Source organism: Hemicordylus capensis, chromosome 1 (genome assembly GCF_027244095.1).
Source record: "Hemicordylus capensis ecotype Gifberg chromosome 1, rHemCap1.1.pri, whole genome shotgun sequence".
NCBI classification, from domain to species: Eukaryota; Metazoa; Chordata; class Lepidosauria; order Squamata; family Cordylidae; genus Hemicordylus; species Hemicordylus capensis.
This window is the reverse complement of record NC_069657.1, coordinates 410766595-410783611: the sequence shown is the minus strand read 5'-3', so window position 1 is coordinate 410783611 and position 17017 is coordinate 410766595. Positions and strand designations below refer to the sequence as shown.

Here is a 17017-nt window from a genome sequence, read left to right as displayed (position 1 = left end):
TACTAATGTAAACTGTAGGGATGTGTGGAATCGGTCCGGCTGTCTGCGGTCTGACGATTCGGTCCGGGGGTTTGTGATCGAACCGAACCCCACCCCCCAGTTCCATCGGACTGGAACCGGACCGCTGGGTTCGGTCCGTGAACTTTTTTTTTTTTTAAATTAAATATAAAAATCAAGTACCTGTAACCCCTTCGGGGGGGCTTGCTGTAGCCATGGGGGGTGGGTCCACGCGGGTTCCCTCTCCCCCTGCTGGCCTTCGTCATCACTGCCGCGGCTAAGAAACCATAGCCTTTTTGACCCTTTCGGGCCTTGGTAAAAGCAAATGGGCCCAAAAGGCTATGGTTTCTCGGCCGCGGTGGTGATGACGAAGGCCGGCGGGGGGAGAGGGAACCTGGGCGGACACCCCCCCACCCATGGCTACAGCAAGCCTCCCGAAGGGGCTACAGGTACTTGATTTTTATATTTAATTTTTTAAAAAAGTCCGTGGACCAGTCTGGGGGGGTTCGATGGGGGCCGGACCGAACTGGCCCGGTTCTGTTCGAGGCAGGTCTGGCCTCAAACTGAACTGGGCCAGACGGCTCCATGCACACCCCTAGTAAACTGTTAAGAACTTATATTAACAGTATGATTCATTTGCTCAGTTTTGCATAGGTAGAGATGCATCATCCTGCATATTTATTTCAACTAAGTCTCCCTCCAAGTCTGGAGGGCCCCTTGGCAAGCTCCCACATTATTGCAGGGACCTCTGGAGGAAAGCTCCCACTTATGGATGAAATGGCCAGGAGATCGTTGGCAACAGGCCTTCTGTGACCCCCTCCAACACTACCTCCTGGCCATTTCATCCATAAGTGGGAGCTTTCCTCCAGAGGTCCCTGCAATAATGTAGGAGCTGGGTGGGGGAGGAATTGGAGGCAATGCAGTTATTCTCTCATCCAAGAGATTTACATGGTTGCCACATGAAGGTGTGTTCTGGATTGCCAGCAGGCCCTCTGAGGCCCCTGGGAGCATTGGCAACTAGGGCCATGCATTGCCAGCATGACTAGAACTGGACTCCCTTATGATGATCCATGTAGGGGAGTCCTCTTAAAATTGATGCAGTAGATCAGGATGAATGATGAGGGATGAAGAGGCATAGCCTGTGGCAATGCTGTGGGTAGTTGGTCCTGCCTTTTTTGTTATTAACATTTTATTGTAATAAACAAGCAATGTATATACCGATTTTGCTTTCATTTAACATCTTGCCTGTTTTAAATTCAGCACATCCCCCCACCCCTATATAACATTTTCTGTTCAGTAATTCTGGAAGAAAACAGAAAGATAAGGAAAACAACAAAAAAGCATTACATTTATTTAAACACACTAACCATAGATTATCTCTACAAAGACTGACAGACAGGAAAACTAATAGTGTCATCACAGTTACATGAGCAGATCTAGAAAGGCTTTCCAGATATTTTCAAATGTGTCCATTATTTTGCATTTCTGGAAGTAAATCTTCTCATTAGCTGCCAAAGTCACCGTCCATATGCAGTCCTTGATGTTGGGGCTAATCTTGGATCTCCACTGCATGGTCCAGCTTTAAAAGCTTGCTGTCTCAATAGGCAGCAGCAGAACCATTTAAACACAACCTCACTTTTAGGAACATAGGAAGCTGCCATATACGGAGTCAAACCATAGGTCCATCTTGCTCAGTATCGTCTACACAGACTGGCAGTGGCTTCTCCAAGGTTGCAGGCAGGAATCTCAGTCCTATCTTGGAGATGCCAGGGAAGGAACTTGGAACCTAGATGCTCTTCCCAGAGTGGCTTCATCCCCTAAGGGGAATATCTTATGGTGCTCAGACTGCTAGTCTCCCTTTCACATGCAACTAGGGCGGACCCTGCTTAGATAAGGGGACAAGTCATGCTTGCTACTACAAGACCAGCTCTCTTCCCTTTTCTTCTCTGGCAGCCAATCAGTAATGTCCCAGGGTTGTTTGCACCCTTCCCTGCAACAGCATTATTGACCAGCTGTTAGGGAAGAAAAGTGGTGTGTTAAAACTAGATTTGAAGGATGTCCAATATACTCTAGATCAGATTGGATTGGTGGGGTGGGGGGACCAATTTGCTGCCCATTGAGGCAGCAGGTTTTGAAGAACCACCCACCACATTACTTGCAAAGTAAGCCCCCCCACCAATTCAGTCTGGTGTACTGGACATGCAAGGGTGAACTGGACACCCTTCAAATCCAGGTGGATCAGACCCTATCAGGCAATTATTTCTTCAGACCCAATTTGATGAAAAAATAAGAGCACACATCAAATCAGTTTATTTATTCATTCAATTTTTTTTATACCCCACCCTTCCAAAATTGGCTCAGGGCGGTTTACAAATATAACATAGACAGTTAAAATCAATCAACAATTTAAAATATAAAATACCATAAAGCAATCCTCTCTAATAAAACGCTTGGTGTCTGTCCGTGGACGGACACCAAGCGTGCGTTCGTGTCGGGCCTGTTCTGGGCATGCGCACAGCGCATGCCCAGAACAGAGCAAGGGACAAACGAACGCCAGGACCCGGTGGACATCTTGGGCGGCCAGAAGCGGCCGCCTCGAAGAAGCCAGGTATGCGGCGGAGGGGAGCACTGGCCGAGGCGCGGCCAAGGGGGCGGCGGAGCCATGGCCGCGGCCTGGCCGCGCCGCCGAAGCCGGGCGGGGGGAGGAGGCGGCAGGGGAAGCCGGCCAAGGTGGTGGCGAAGCCGCCGCCGAGGCCTGGCGCCGCCGCTGCGGCCGGGCGGCTTGGGGCCCTTGCCCGGCCGGGGAGACCTGCCGCGGCATAGAGGCTGGCGGCGGCGGGAGGGGGAATGGCGGCCAGGGGGCCCGGAGCACTCACTAGCGCCCGTTATTCAACGGGCCTGTATTTACTAGTTAAACATTAAAACAATTTAAAACCCTGAAAAGCAGGTACATTTAAATGCTTTATAACAATTTAAAAATCCTGGAAGGCCAGGCCAAACAGGTCTTAAGGGCTCTCTTAAAAACAAATAAAGAGTTTGAATTATGGATTTCTGCAAGGAATGCATTCCACAGTCCAGGAGCGGCTACAGAGAAGGCCCGCCTCTGTGTCGCCACCAGATGTACCAATGGTAAGTGGAGATGGACCTCCTCAGATGACCTTAACGTGCAGTGGGGATCATGCAGAAAAAGGAGCTCTCTAAGGTAAGGTAAGTTCTGATTGATTCAGTGCAGAGTGCTATCAGCAACTGTCCAAAGGTACTGACTTCTGATGCCAATCTTGGAACTGAAGGTTCTTCCACATCATGCAATTGTTTTCTATGCAAAATCTGCACAAATTGTGACTCACCAAACCAAACAGTCTACCAGCCATCTATTGTGACTTGTCAGCTGCTTGATAAGTACTTTGGTTTTGCTATCCCAGGAAGGCACCAGAAACTGATGTGTTATTGAGACCCTGGTAGGCTGCCATATATGGCTAGAGGATGGTGTTCAGCCTGGTGAGTCACAAATTGTATAGGCCTGTTCGACACAGATATCAGTTTTCTCAAGATATCAGCTTTGTCCCCTTCCTGGAACAGCTAAACCAGAGTACTTATCAAGCAGTTGGCAAGTCACAATATATGGCTGGCAGACAATGTTTGGTTTGGTGGATCACAAGTTGTGCAGGTTTTGTGCAGAAAACTATTGCATGATGTGGAAGAACCTTCCGTTCCAAGAAGGAGCAATGGGGGGAAGGAAGTGGTATTAACACACATTCACACTTTTTGGAATCTGCTTCCAATCTGTGTTGGGGTGGTGGTAAGGAAAGGGAATGGCAATTCACTCAGACATAAACAGTTTGCACTGCTAGCCAAAATAAACTAATGTATTGAGATAGTTTACAAAGATTCCATATTCAGTGTAGCTGAGGAGTCATCTGGAAGTCTTCCCTGCTGGCCAGGAACCCTGGGTATGTATTTTAATCTCATGGGGCCTTCAAAAGTTGTTGTGAAGACCAGTCTTGATCAGGGGTAGGCAACCTTGGCTCTCCAGCTCTTGTTGAACTACAACTCCCATCATCCTCAGCCACCACTCTTCAACAACAGCTGGAGAGCCAAAGTTGCCTACCCCTGCCATAGGTAATCCTTCTGTCAAGGATAGCAGCTATATAATTCCACAGTAAGTAATTTACTAATTTGACTACTCAAGTCAGAAAGCAGAGGAAGGATATTTGCTTTATAAATACAATTATATCAGGATTTAGGAGTGATGATGGGATGCTATCTGTACATCTATTTACACATTATGGTGGGTATTCTTATAAGATGTCTATCATGTCACTCTCACAGTAAAGAGTTTTCTAATTTAATAAACTGGTGACTCTTTGAATGAAAATCACATAACTTCTATATATATTCTGCATGTTTGTTCAACTAGAAGTGGAAGTATTTTTTTGGCCATGGTTTGCTTTGCAGATTTTTAATTGACCTCAGAACATGAAGGTTAAATGGGCAAATAAAACAGAAACAAGAGGAGGACAGGAAAAAAGGCAATATATATTATCTAGGGAACAATGCACTGCATCCCATGTGAAGAGCACACACATTTTTACTTAATTGTGTGCACAGGTTATGAACTTACCAGAAATTTATGCACTCATTTCATGTGACAAAGTATATGTCATGTACTTTTAAATTTCATTACATTGTGTGTTCAGCAGCTTTTGGAGCAGGAGTTCTTAATCCTTTTGAACCTCTGGATGATCCCCAGATTATCAAGGATTACCCATGAACCCCACTTCATTTATATTATACATTTTCATAAATTTAACAATAAATAAATATATTTTAGCATAATATTTTAATTGTTATTTTTATAGGCTTGTTTTTAATTTTTGTGTAAACCGCCTAGGGATTGTTTTAATGAAAGGCGGTATATAAATTTAACAATAAATAAAACAATAAATAAATAAAGCTCCTGTAAAAATAGAGTGGGGGAATAAGTATTCAGGATAGTTATTTTCAAGAGCTTTTTTCTGCCTCACAAGGAAGCAAATGAGATTCAGTATTGTGAGCCAGCTGTATTCTGGCTCACAAGGAAGCAAATTAGAGTCATATAGATCTTGCACAATTTACAAAACAATTTTAAAAATAATTTAGGATGATGTTCGATTGTGGCACATAGGTGTGTGTGTGTGTGTGTGTGTGTATGTATGTATGTATGTGTGTGTGTGTGTATATATATATATATATATATATATATATATATATATGTGCGTGTGTGTATATATATAAATGCTCTTTGTTACCACTATTCAGCCTTGTTTAAGATTTCTTTACTTCATGAGCTGAGTTTCAGTGAGGGGGGCCATTTTAAAATCGTATGTCTGGGCCCACTCCAACCTTGCTAGGCCCCTGGGAGAATGGAAGTACTTTTTTTGTTTCTGGAAGGAGCCTCTACCTTTAGCAGCTGCAGAGAAAAACAGAGGTCGATTCCTGCATAATTGCATGTCCATACTAGCCAAAGCAGCTTCTTTAAAAAGGAAAAGGAAACCGCCCTTGTCTTGTGTAAGAGTCAGTCTCTTTCAGGAGAGAAAAAACGAGTATCAATTTCTCCCGCTGCCCCACATTTATCTCGATGGCCTCCATTTAGAAAGCTTGGCAAATAAATAAATAAATAACCTCACAATCTGCATTAATCTAGGGCGCGCCTCTAAAGCTGCCTAACCCTCTCCGCACTTGCGAGTAAATCCCCTGGGCTATAGGAGATCTGTGTGTGTAGTCCGAGTAAAGGCGCGAGTGTGTGGCGCACAAGGCAGCATTCCCCCCAGGCGGCCAGGCAGGCCACAGCATCTTGTTATTGCAGGACAGAGAAGAAGAAGCCGCGCCTGGCGGGGTTTTCCTTCAGGGCAAACTGGAGAAGGCACCCGCTCAGGATCTGGCGCTGCAGCAGCACCAAATCTGAGGAACGTGGAGGAGGCTCGCGCGGGGCTAAGACAAGCGAGGCGGCGGCTCCCTCTGCGAAGTTCAGCCCGGGCCGCTGGAGGAAGGAGGGCGGGGGAGGGGGGACTAGAGGGGAGCGATCCTCGCCGCCGCCGCCGCCGCCGCCGCCTCCTCCTCCCAATAACCACCTAATGGACTTGCCAGCGTGAATAACCGGACTTCGCTTGACACGTTTCCTCCACTCTGCTCATCATCGTCCCTCTAAATAAAGGGGACGAACGAAGGACAACGTCGACATCTTTGCGAGCGGAACAAGCTAGAAAAAGCCGCCTCAGGAAGGGGGAAAAGTTCTCCCCACCACCCCGCAAAAAAAGTTAAATTTTTTTTTAAAAAAAAAATTTTAATCCGCCCTTTGCCTCCGAATTAGCGGAGCAGCGCATCAGTTTCCGTGACGTCGCGGCCCGCGGTGGCCAATGAGAGCGGGCTGCTGGGACGTGGCGAGCCGCCTGCTCCTCCTCCCCCCTAGATGAAGGACATTCCTCTCAGAGAGGTAGCGAGTTACGGTGGGTGGGGTCCGTGGAGGAGAGCGCGCCGGAGGAGAAGGCAAGCCGGAGTTTGGTCTGGGAAAGGAGCCGCCGCCGCAGTCATGGGGAACACTGTGGCTCGAGAGGATTTCGAATGGGTCTACACGGACCAGCCGCACGCTGAGCGGCGCAAGGAGATCCTGCGTGAGTGCTACGCGCTCGCTCCCCGCCGCCCCTTCTCTCGTTTCCTCGCCCCCTTATCCTAACTCCTTCCCTTTTCTCTCTCTCTCTTCGCCCGCCCCCCTACCCCCGGGGTCGGAAAGGGAGGGCGCGCGAGGAGCCCCTTGCCTTGCCCCCCCCAGGTCTTCCCGGGGTAAGGCGGGACGGGTCCCGTGTGTGTCCCCATCACCTCCGTGCTGGCTGCTGCTGGGCATGGCCCCTTGGCTGTTGAGGGCCGAGGCGTTTGGCTTCCCCTCAGAAGAGAGCGCCTTGCACCTGCCAGTTCAAGGCTGAGGAGGAGGAGGAGATGGCGGGCCCGGGGCTGAGAGAGCCAGAGCGGGAGGAGGGGGAGGACGAGACGCAGTGAGTCACGCGAAGGAAGGGCTTGGTTGGCTGGCGGCGACCCGCTACCCGCTCCTTTCTGCCTCCCTCCCTCCCCTTCCTTCCGCCCCCCCCCCCGTGACTGTCCTTTTCTCTCTCCCCTTCTTCCCCCCTCCCGCCGGTCTCCCCCCTTTTCAGTCTGCACCGCAAGCGTGCGGGGTGGGGGGAGCTGCTCGGGCAAGGCCGCCGCCTCGGCGCTTCCCCTCCGGAGGGCTTTCGCTCGCCGGCTTGCGTCTTGCGGACAGCCACGTAGGGCTGGAGCGGCTGGCTCTAGTCCGCTAGCTGCGGGCTTCAGGCGCGTCGAGTGAACGTGGCCTTGCCCAAACGGAGCGCCTACCCGGATAGTGGCTTTTCAGGCTACCTGCCGGCACGGAGCTCTTCCTGCCCCTTTAGCTGTACTGCGGATCCTTTGGGTGCTGGGGGTGTAGTCGAAGGTCCGCTGTTCCGTGCGGGGTCCGCTGTTGAGGGGGGCCTGTTAAAGGGTGAGGCGATGATGGGCTAAGACCCCAAGGCCCCCAAGTTGAGCGTGTCTTATGGATGTTGAAACGCTGCCTGCTGCTGTAGAATAGATTGTAGGAGAATGGTCTTTCAGGGAAGCCTCTTGGCCGTTCTGACCATGACGGTGGAAAGCGCCCTAAGACTCTTCCAAAGACAAAGCACAGTATTGTGCTAAATCAAAATGTTTGAGACCAGCTCATCAGTACTAGTAGTCTGTCTTCTACACAGTTTGCCTCTGTCACTATACTGCCATGATCAAGGTCAGTAGGGCCACTTCACGTTCCCCCTTTCTCTAAAGTAGCCTGCCAGCAGATGATGCTTCTTTTGGCAACTGGAGGACTTCATTGGTATCTCTTAAGGATCTTCTCCAAGAGACTCCAGTTGCTGAACCATCTTGCTCTCTTGTTGAAGGTGGTGGGGGGCTTCTACCTATTTGCTGTGGCTATGAGAATGCCGTAACCGCACTTGGAGGGACAAGATTCTGTGTGTTCACATAAGCAGAGATGTCGGGTGGAAAATCTTATGCAGACGTTTATAGTTCCATGGAAAACTTTCTATTTCTAAAAACTCATTTCATGAAACTCATTACTAACAATGAATGGATGCCAATGCAATATTAGGCAAACTTGGCAGTTCCAATAAAAGCAATTCATATAAATTCATTTCTTGATAAGAATGCTATTAAATTAACGGAGAATATCAAGCCTGCCTTGATAGGCCAATAAAACACCAAGAAATTGTGCATTATATTAATAAGCTTAAACATGGCAAATCTCCAGGACATGACTGTTTTGGAACTCCTTTTTATAAAACATTTAAAGACACTCTAATTTCTCACATGAAAACTTTCTTTAACAGTATCCTAGAGGTGGGGGCAATCCCAGAGGCATCGACACATCCAAGAATCATAATAATCCCTAAACTAGGCAAGGATCCGTTCTCACTGGGATCACTCTATATCCCTGTTAAATCAAGATGTAAAAATTTTCCCATCAATATTTGCAAACCTAATCAACACATTTATCACTGAATACATATCAAATGACCAAAAGAGTTTTATGTCAAATAGGCAAATAGTAGATGCAGTTAGGAGAATACTTAATTATTCATCACAGTAAAATCAACAACAAATCTGTCACTTTACCATCACTAGATACGTACAAGGCTTTTGACAACCTGGAGTGGCCATATCTCAAGATATTGAGCAAGCTAAACTATAGCCCTAAATTCTTGCATACTGTTCAACAGCTATGCAAATCTAATGCAGCACAAGTCCATGAATGGTATGGACTCCACTCCCATCAAATTATTTAGAGGAACAAAGCAAGGATGTCCACTCTTACCACTTCTGTTGGCAATAGCAAATGAGGCTTTGGCTTCTATTACCAGAACAAATAAAAAAAATAGATGCATAGAAGTAAATGGGAAAGATAACCCACACAATCCATTTGCAGACAACATTCTGCTATTTCTATCTAATCCAAGGGATGTAATACCTGAATTTAAGAATGTTTTGAATGAATTCAGTCTATTTGCAGGCTTGCGGGTCAACTACTGAAACATTCCTTTGTCTGAACAGGCTGCTCTCCAAAAATATCCTTGCTAAAATTAGTTTTCTAGCTTCAAATACTTAGGAATCATAATTACCCAAACCCCCTCTGAACTAAAAAAGAAAGAAATCTAGATGTTCTGCACAGAAAAGTTAAATCTGAATTGGCATCCTAGAAAAAACTTAATCTGTCATGGTTAGGTAAAATTGCAGCCATAAAAATGATTGTATTGCCACATTTTCTATTCCTTTTTCAGAACTTACCTATTCCCATCCCCACTAAGAGTCTTAAAAACTGGCAGAGCGATGTAGAACGCCTTCTTATACTACTTCTTTTGGCAGCTGCTAAGATGCCAAAAGCTAAAAATTGGAAATCGGAAAAGTGTTTCACATTATCAGGATGGTTAAACAACAAAAGGACCAGAACCAACAGGAAAGCAATATACAAAAACAGGACGGTTTTTACTTCCCAATCTCAAACTCTATTACGATTCTTGCCAACTTAAACAACTTCTAGGAACATAGGAAGCTGCCATATACTGAATCAGACCATTGGTCTATCTAGCTCAGTATTGTCTTCACAGACTGGCAGCGGCTTCTCCAAGGTTGCAGGCAGGAATCTCTCTCAGCCCTATATAATTGTGCTTTGGCAACGTACTGTATGCTTTGGTAGTTTGTTGGTTCAATAAAAAAATCTTGTCCTATTAAAAAAAATAAATCTTGTCCTAACTTGGAGAAGCCAGGGAGAGAACTTGAAACCTGCTCTTCCCAGAGCGGCTCCATCCCCTGAGGGGAATCTCTTACAATGCTCACACTTCTAGTCTCCCTTGCTACCATAAGACCAGCTCTCTTCTCCTCTCTTTTGTTGCATCTCTCTATAATAAAAATGAAACAATGAGACAACTAATGGACTTTGAGAAAATCTGCATTCAGGAATCAGTTAAAATAAAGGGATTGATCTGGCATCTATATAACATTTTAAACTCAGAACTTAATGTTTCACCAGGATGCATTAAGCTAGTTTGGGAAGCTGATCTTAAGACTCGAATCTCAAACTCTGAATGGGATGCAATCTGGAGTAGGAAACCTCTTAAAACAATTTCCGCAAGAATATAAGAAACCACTCTTAAATTAAATACCCAGATGGCACCCAACACCAGTTCACTATATTAGAACAAAACACTCTCACCAAATTGCTGGAAGGGATGCCAGGACCAGGGGACATTTATGCATTTATGGTGGGAATGCTCAGAAGTTAGGAAATATTTGTTTTTGCAACTCGTTAGGAACCTGTTTTTGGTATGATTTCAGATATAACAAAACAGATTATAATGCCAGATCCTGCACTTGATTATAAACAGTTCCTCCACAAAGATCTTATACTACTTTTGGCAGCTGCTAAGATGCCAAAAGCTAAAAATTGGAAACTGGAAAAGTGTTTCACATTATCAGGATGGTGAAGTAGAGTCTGGCAAATTGCTTAACCAACAGTCTGACAAAAGACTAGTTTTTATAGTAACTTGGCATTCTTTTATATAGTATGTAAACAAGGTACCCAATGGTTGCTATCCTCCTGCTGATCAAGTAAGCTTGTGGAAAGATACTTTTTCCTAATTAAGAGATAGGGAAATTGCTTTCCCCCCCTTTACTATTTGCAACTTTACTTTATTTGCTACTATTACTTTAGATGTTTGTATAAGTTCATTTCCTCTCTTAGAATGAACAATTTTTATACCACTATCCACTTATCTGGACTTAAAACATTGGTCACTGTTTTTTTTGACATTTCTGTGATTACTTAGTGGTGTGTGTGTTGTTCATTAAAAGTTTTTTAAAAAACAAAACCAATAAAATAAAACCAAGTGGAATAAAACCCACAAAATTACACCAATAGCAGTAGATATTCCAGTAGCATAAAAAGTAATTAAATGGTGCATTCATTAAAAGCCTGATTGAACAAGAAGGTCTTTATGTGGCAGTGGAAAGCCCTTAACCTAAAGACTAAGAGAAAAAGTGTGCATCCCTTGGAAGGGAATTCACCAAACCTGGGTGGTGGGGTCACAGAGCCAGTGCACATCTAGTGTTAACTGGACATAGAGAAGAGTTTATCCAGCTCCTGATACAAATTGCTCAAGTGTGGGAGAAGCAGTCTTTCAGGTACCCAAGTCTGAAATATAGGGATTTAAAAGACTGAATCGGCGGTTTGAATTGGGTCTGGAAACTATCTAGAAGCCAGTGCAGGTCACAGCAAAGGCCTGCTTCTAATATCCAGCTGCAGTCTGCAGTCTAATATCCAGCTGCAGTCTACAAAATTCTAGACCAGCTGCAATTACCAAATGTTCTTCAAAGGCAACTCCATTTACAGTGCATTGCAGACATCTAAATGGAATTTAAGTAGCGTAAGTGTTGCCATAGCCAAATCTAGCTTCACCAGGAACAGGTATAGCTGATACATCAGCCTAAGCTGGGCAAATGCACTCCAGGGTCTGTCTCCCACTCTTAACTGTCCTAACCCTGATCTATCTGTAAATCTTGATATTGAGTTAAAACTTTATAACACTGAACTGACTCTTCAGTGTGTATTGCATATGGTGGCATAGTAAGATTAATTAAAATGTACCGCTCATGTATAACAGCTTTGAAATATTATCAGGTTTTTCTTTACTCAAGTTATGAACTTCATTTTTATCTCTAAACCTCAGAGAAATGAAAGTTTTTATCGATTTAAGTGAGCTTCTATTTCATGTTAAGCTTATTTCTTGATTGTTGTCTAAGCCCAGACTAGTTTCTTTGTCATACTGCAGGAGATTGAGGAATCTGAAGCAGGTGAAAGGGTTTGAGTTATACATGAGACTTCCTCTATAGAAAGTAAAACAAATATGGAAGAGTTGGCAGTGGATGTAAAGAGCTTTTGTCAATTAATAGTTTGAAGCTGTCTTATTTGCCTCTCTTTCTCTCAACAGGCAAACATCCAGAGATAAAAGCCTTGATGAAACCAGACTACAACCTGATCTGGGTAGTTATACTCATGGTCCTTGCACAGCTACTCGCTCTTTATCTAGTTAAAGATTTGGACTGGAAATGGGTTATATTTTGGACATATGTGTTTGGCAGCTGTCTTGATCATTCCATGACTCTGGCTATTCATGAGATCTCTCACAATGCTGCCTTTGGCAACTGTAAAGCTATGTGGAATCGGTGGTTTGGAATGTTTGCTAATCTTGCACTTGGTGTCCCATACTCGGTGTCCTTTAAGAGATACCACATGGATCATCATCGTTATCTTGGTGGTAATGGAATTGATGTGGACATTCCTACTGACTTTGAAGGATGGTTTTTCTGTACCCGTTTTAGAAAGCTAATTTGGATTATTCTTCAGCCCCTTTTTTATGCCATTCGTCCTCTCTGCATTAATCCCAAGCCAGTCTCTTTGCTTGAAATCATCAACTTGTCAGTTCAGTTCCTCTTCGATGTTCTTATATACTATCTCTTTGGAGTAAAATCACTCTTCTATCTGATAGCAGGAGCAATACTTGGGCTGGGCTTGCATCCTATTTCAGGACATTTTATAGCTGAACACTACATGTTCTTAAAGGGGCATGAAACCTATTCCTACTATGGGCCGCTTAATAAGATTACATTCAATGTTGGTTACCACAATGAACACCATGACTTTCCTAATATTCCTGGAAGAAGCCTTCCACTGGTAAGTACATAATGTTCTCCATTAGCTGCTTGCCTCCCCACCTGAAGTAACACTTGCTTATCAGTTTGGTGCTGCTGTTAAACTTCAGTGCTGCGACTTGCAGATGGGCCACAGACACTGTAAAGACTAGTGCTGTGCTGCCTGATGCTATGCAGATTCCAAATGGGGCTTTCTCAGAAATTCTGTGACTTCCAAGTAAGTGTGCAGGATTGGAGAAATTGACAATTGTTTCAAGTTGAACCAAGTACCACTTCAGACTAATGGTATATATGAATTTACTAAGAAATACTTTGTTGTCCTTGGTTAAAGAGGACATAGAACAGCACCAGTAGTCCCAACTCAATTTTCTTCCCTAAAGCTCAAATCCAAATAATTCAATTGACTAAAGTGGCAGTTCTGTACACCAAATGTGGCAAGACAGCTTCTATGCCACAGATGTCATCCTTTAGTTAACATCTGAGTTGCTCACTTGCGAACATGAGGTGACTATTTTGTATACTAACTTGATATAGCATCTTTCCCTGTGTGGCCAAAGTTCTTCACATGTGTGTTCTTGATTCTTATGATGATGTTTTGTCAGTCATTATTCTTGCAGGTAGGGGCTGGGCTAAGATGTTTCAGCAGGTTAATGACTGGCCTCAGGCTTGAACTAGGGCTGGCAGTTCATGCTTATAACTACACTACGCCAGGTATTTATGCATAGACACAAGCTCCTGCGGTTTTGGTAGGATTATCTTCTTGAAGTTGGGGATGGCTTAATAATACACTTCATGGCAAATGACAGCCTTTTAAATGCTAACTGTGCTGAGAAAAAAGCTAGCTTCATCTTTTTTGCTTTTAAATAGCATATATAATTTACAAAGGACATATAGGCCAGCCACTTCTCCTGAGTGACTTTCAGCCACTCTTCGTAAGAAGCTTGGGATCCACAAATCTTGCCTTGGCATATAAGCCAACCATTTTTTTTAGTAGCAACTGAAACTTGGCTGTATATGCTGCTCCACACAGGGCAGGTGGATCTCTTTTGCACCCACTACCTACATATGGAGGAGGAGGAGTAGTAGGCAGTGTGTGTGTGGAGCAAGCTTTTCCCTCTGACAATTACCCCAATGCAGTTTTTCAGCACAAGATGCAGCTTGGCAGAATTTGAAAGATGTACGCTATCTAGCTGTTCTAATATGCACTTCTGTCTATATTAGAAGCTTTCTTTGCTGGATGGCAGCCATAGATCTAATTCAGGCATTGTTGTGACCTGAAAAGCTTTAATAGAAGCTGAAGTGGCTCTTCTATACACCTTTTGGGGTTTGGAATAACTACTTGGAGTTTACATACATCAACTCTAGAATACATATTTACAACTCAAAAGGTTCTGCATGCCCACATAGCACTTGTTTATAAATAGAAATGATCTCTCTCTCTTTTTTTAAATTTTAGGTGAAGAAAATAGCTTCTGAATATTATGATGACCTGCCACAGTATAACTCCTGGATAAAAGTGCTTTATGATTTTGTGATGGATGACACGGTTAGTCCTTATTCACGCATGAAAAGGCACCTAAAGGGTGAAGTGATGCAGGAGTGAATCATGAGCCAATTTTTTTACCTTGTCTTAGCTACCAAGAACTTATATCCTTGACACTGGTAAAGGTATCGCGTGATTAGAGATGTACCTTGACCTAGTCTGTAGTATGAATGTATTGGTACACTATATAAACAAAATCTCTGAGGAATTAAAATATTGCTGAACTAGAACACTCCTAGTGGCTGTGTTGGATCTTTTGGTTTAATTGAAATGGTGTTTAAAATATCAATGTTCTGTTAATGCTAGTATTAATGTTACATAATGTGTTTCGGTAGACATCCTATATGAATAGTAGTTTGTCCTCAACTTCTAATTGTATAGAAGTATATATTTGGCCTGCTGCCCACGACATTGATGATCTTGACTCTAAATTTTCTAACAAAGCTTTAACTTCTATACTAACTTGTTAAAACTGCAAAGTGGCTTAAATCAAACTTTATATATAAACTGAGCAAATGTCTGGCTTCAAGTCCTCCTAAACTGTGGTATTGCTTGGCTAATTTAAGTGCCAATATAGCTGATGATGATCTTCCACTACAATTGCTACTATAAAAAGTGCTTTACTTTGAGGAAGTATGCTACTGTTGGTTACTCAAAAATGTGGACATCTCAGCTTCTTGGGTATAAAAGCCCAACACTCTACAGTACCTACTTAATTTAAAATATAAATTGGCATCTCTAGCAACAGGCCAAACTTCCAGGAGACAGTTCTGCATTGTTTTCTTTCAGTTTGCACATAGAAATTATGAAGACCACTAGCAAATTGCATAATCAGATAGCTGTCCAGCTTGTCTCAGAAGTTTAGGAGCAGCATACTAGAACCCACTTGGGTTAACAATCTATGTTTCCTTGGCTGGGGTTGTTGTTGGAATATCAGCTTAATAAATGTAATGGGCAGCAAGGTAATAAAACTGGTGCAACATCAAACATAAGAATGTAAAGTGTGTACCTCCCCAAAAAGTACAAATTGCTGTAGCACAACTTAGGTATTTGAATAAAGATGTTTTTTAAAAAATAAACTTTATCAATACTGCATATGTGGGCATGTTCTTGAAATCAAGGTGGGAACATGAAAATTGACCTGTTACAATTTTAACTGCTGCATTTAGTCAAGTGAACATCATTGCACCATTTGAGTAAATATGCTTTTGAACAAATAAGGCTACTGTCTAAATTAAGAAGGTTGCTCTTTGTATTGGGGATGTGCACAAAGTGTTGCATACACATCCTGGGCAGTGGACAGCGGGCACTTTAAAAGGAGGAAGGGAGGTCTTACCTCCCCTCCACTGCACCTCCACTGAGCTGCTTGTATTGAGCAGCCGGACTCCGTTTGCTGGCTGTATTTGCTTAGGAACAGGAAGCTCCCTGTTCCCAGCAGGAAATGAGCATGTGTGGATGCCATCACAAGTGTTGCTGAGCAACCACGATGGCACCTGCACGTGCTCAGACACCACTTCCTGTTGGAAAGAGAACTTCCTGTTATTAAGCTCGGATGTTGGCAAACAGAGCCTGGCTGCTTAATGTAAACAGTGGGTGGTGGGTGGCAGTGGAGGTGCATAAAGTGCCTGCTTGCCCCCAGCTGAAACAACCTGGCTGGGGCAGCTCAAAGCATTTTGGCATCTGGAAATAGAGGTGCTGAAATGCTTCAAGCACATCCCTACTATACATGTCAGAAGGACCCAAAATAATCCTGAAAACTTCAAGACTGAATGAGGAATAGAAACAGAAAGTCTCATAGAAGTTAGTTAAAGGTAAAGTGTGCCAAGCCAACTGCTATTGGGTTAAACATTTAACTTGATAGTGCAGTATTGGGTTGCAGATTGAGAAACCCTGCCCAATCGCTAACTAAATCACCTAGTCAAGATAGGGTTTTAACCCTAGCTTTGAAAGTGCAAAAACTAAACTGTCAAATCTAGTGGTGGTTTATACCTGAAATTCTTTCACTGGATAAAATGTGTTGGCAACAGTGTCTCCACTATAAGAATATCAAGTAATCTTGTAGACTAAAGCCTCTAAAAAGTGCCCAAATACTAGTGTTAGAGGCTATTCTCACGATGGGGGCGGGGGGGGGGGGGAACGGGCTGAGCCCAGTCTGGTTGTCCACCATCGTGAGCACCACTGGGTTTGTGAGTGAGCCCGGTGGTTCAACAGTAGCTGCTCAGCCAAAGTACGGTATTGGGATGAAAAACCCAAACTTGATGGTATCTGAGCTGTCAGTGACTGACCAGGAGTGGGATCTTGGGGTCATGGGGGAGAGCTCATTGAAAGTGTCGACTCAATGTTTGGCAGATGTGAAGAACACCAGTTCCATGCTAGAGATCATTAGGAAGGGGATTGAAAATAAAACAGCTAATATTATAATGCCCTTATACAAAACTATGGTGTGGCCACACTTGGGGTACTGCATACAATTCTGGTCATCGCATCTAAAAAAGGACATTGTAGAACGAAAAGGTGCAGAAGAGGGCAACCAAGAAGATCAGGAGCCTAGAGCACCTTTCTTATGAGGCAAGGCAACAACACCTGGGGCTTTTTAGTTTAGAAAAAAAGACAACTGTGGGGAGACAGCATAGAAGTCTATAAAATCATGCATGGTATGGAGAAAGTGGATAGAGAGAAATTCTTCTTTCTCTCACATAA

General features: G+C 43.9%; 2 protein-coding genes across 3 annotated transcripts in view; one reads left to right on the top strand and one right to left on the bottom strand.

The window, feature by feature from the left end:
• The window catches only part of NVL (nuclear VCP like), a 172077-nt gene that overhangs the window by 33332 nt on the left and 121728 nt on the right, over positions 1 to 17017 (bottom strand). The gene's annotated exons all lie outside the window — the stretch shown is intronic.
• DEGS1 (delta 4-desaturase, sphingolipid 1) lies at positions 6089 to 15412 on the top strand. Its single transcript, XM_053308214.1, has 3 exons — positions 6089 to 6647; positions 12054 to 12796; positions 14231 to 15412. Exons 1-3 carry the CDS (start codon positions 6446 to 6448, stop codon positions 14375 to 14377), a joined length of 1092 nt encoding a protein of 363 aa, XP_053164189.1. The 5' UTR covers positions 6089 to 6445; the 3' UTR covers positions 14378 to 15412.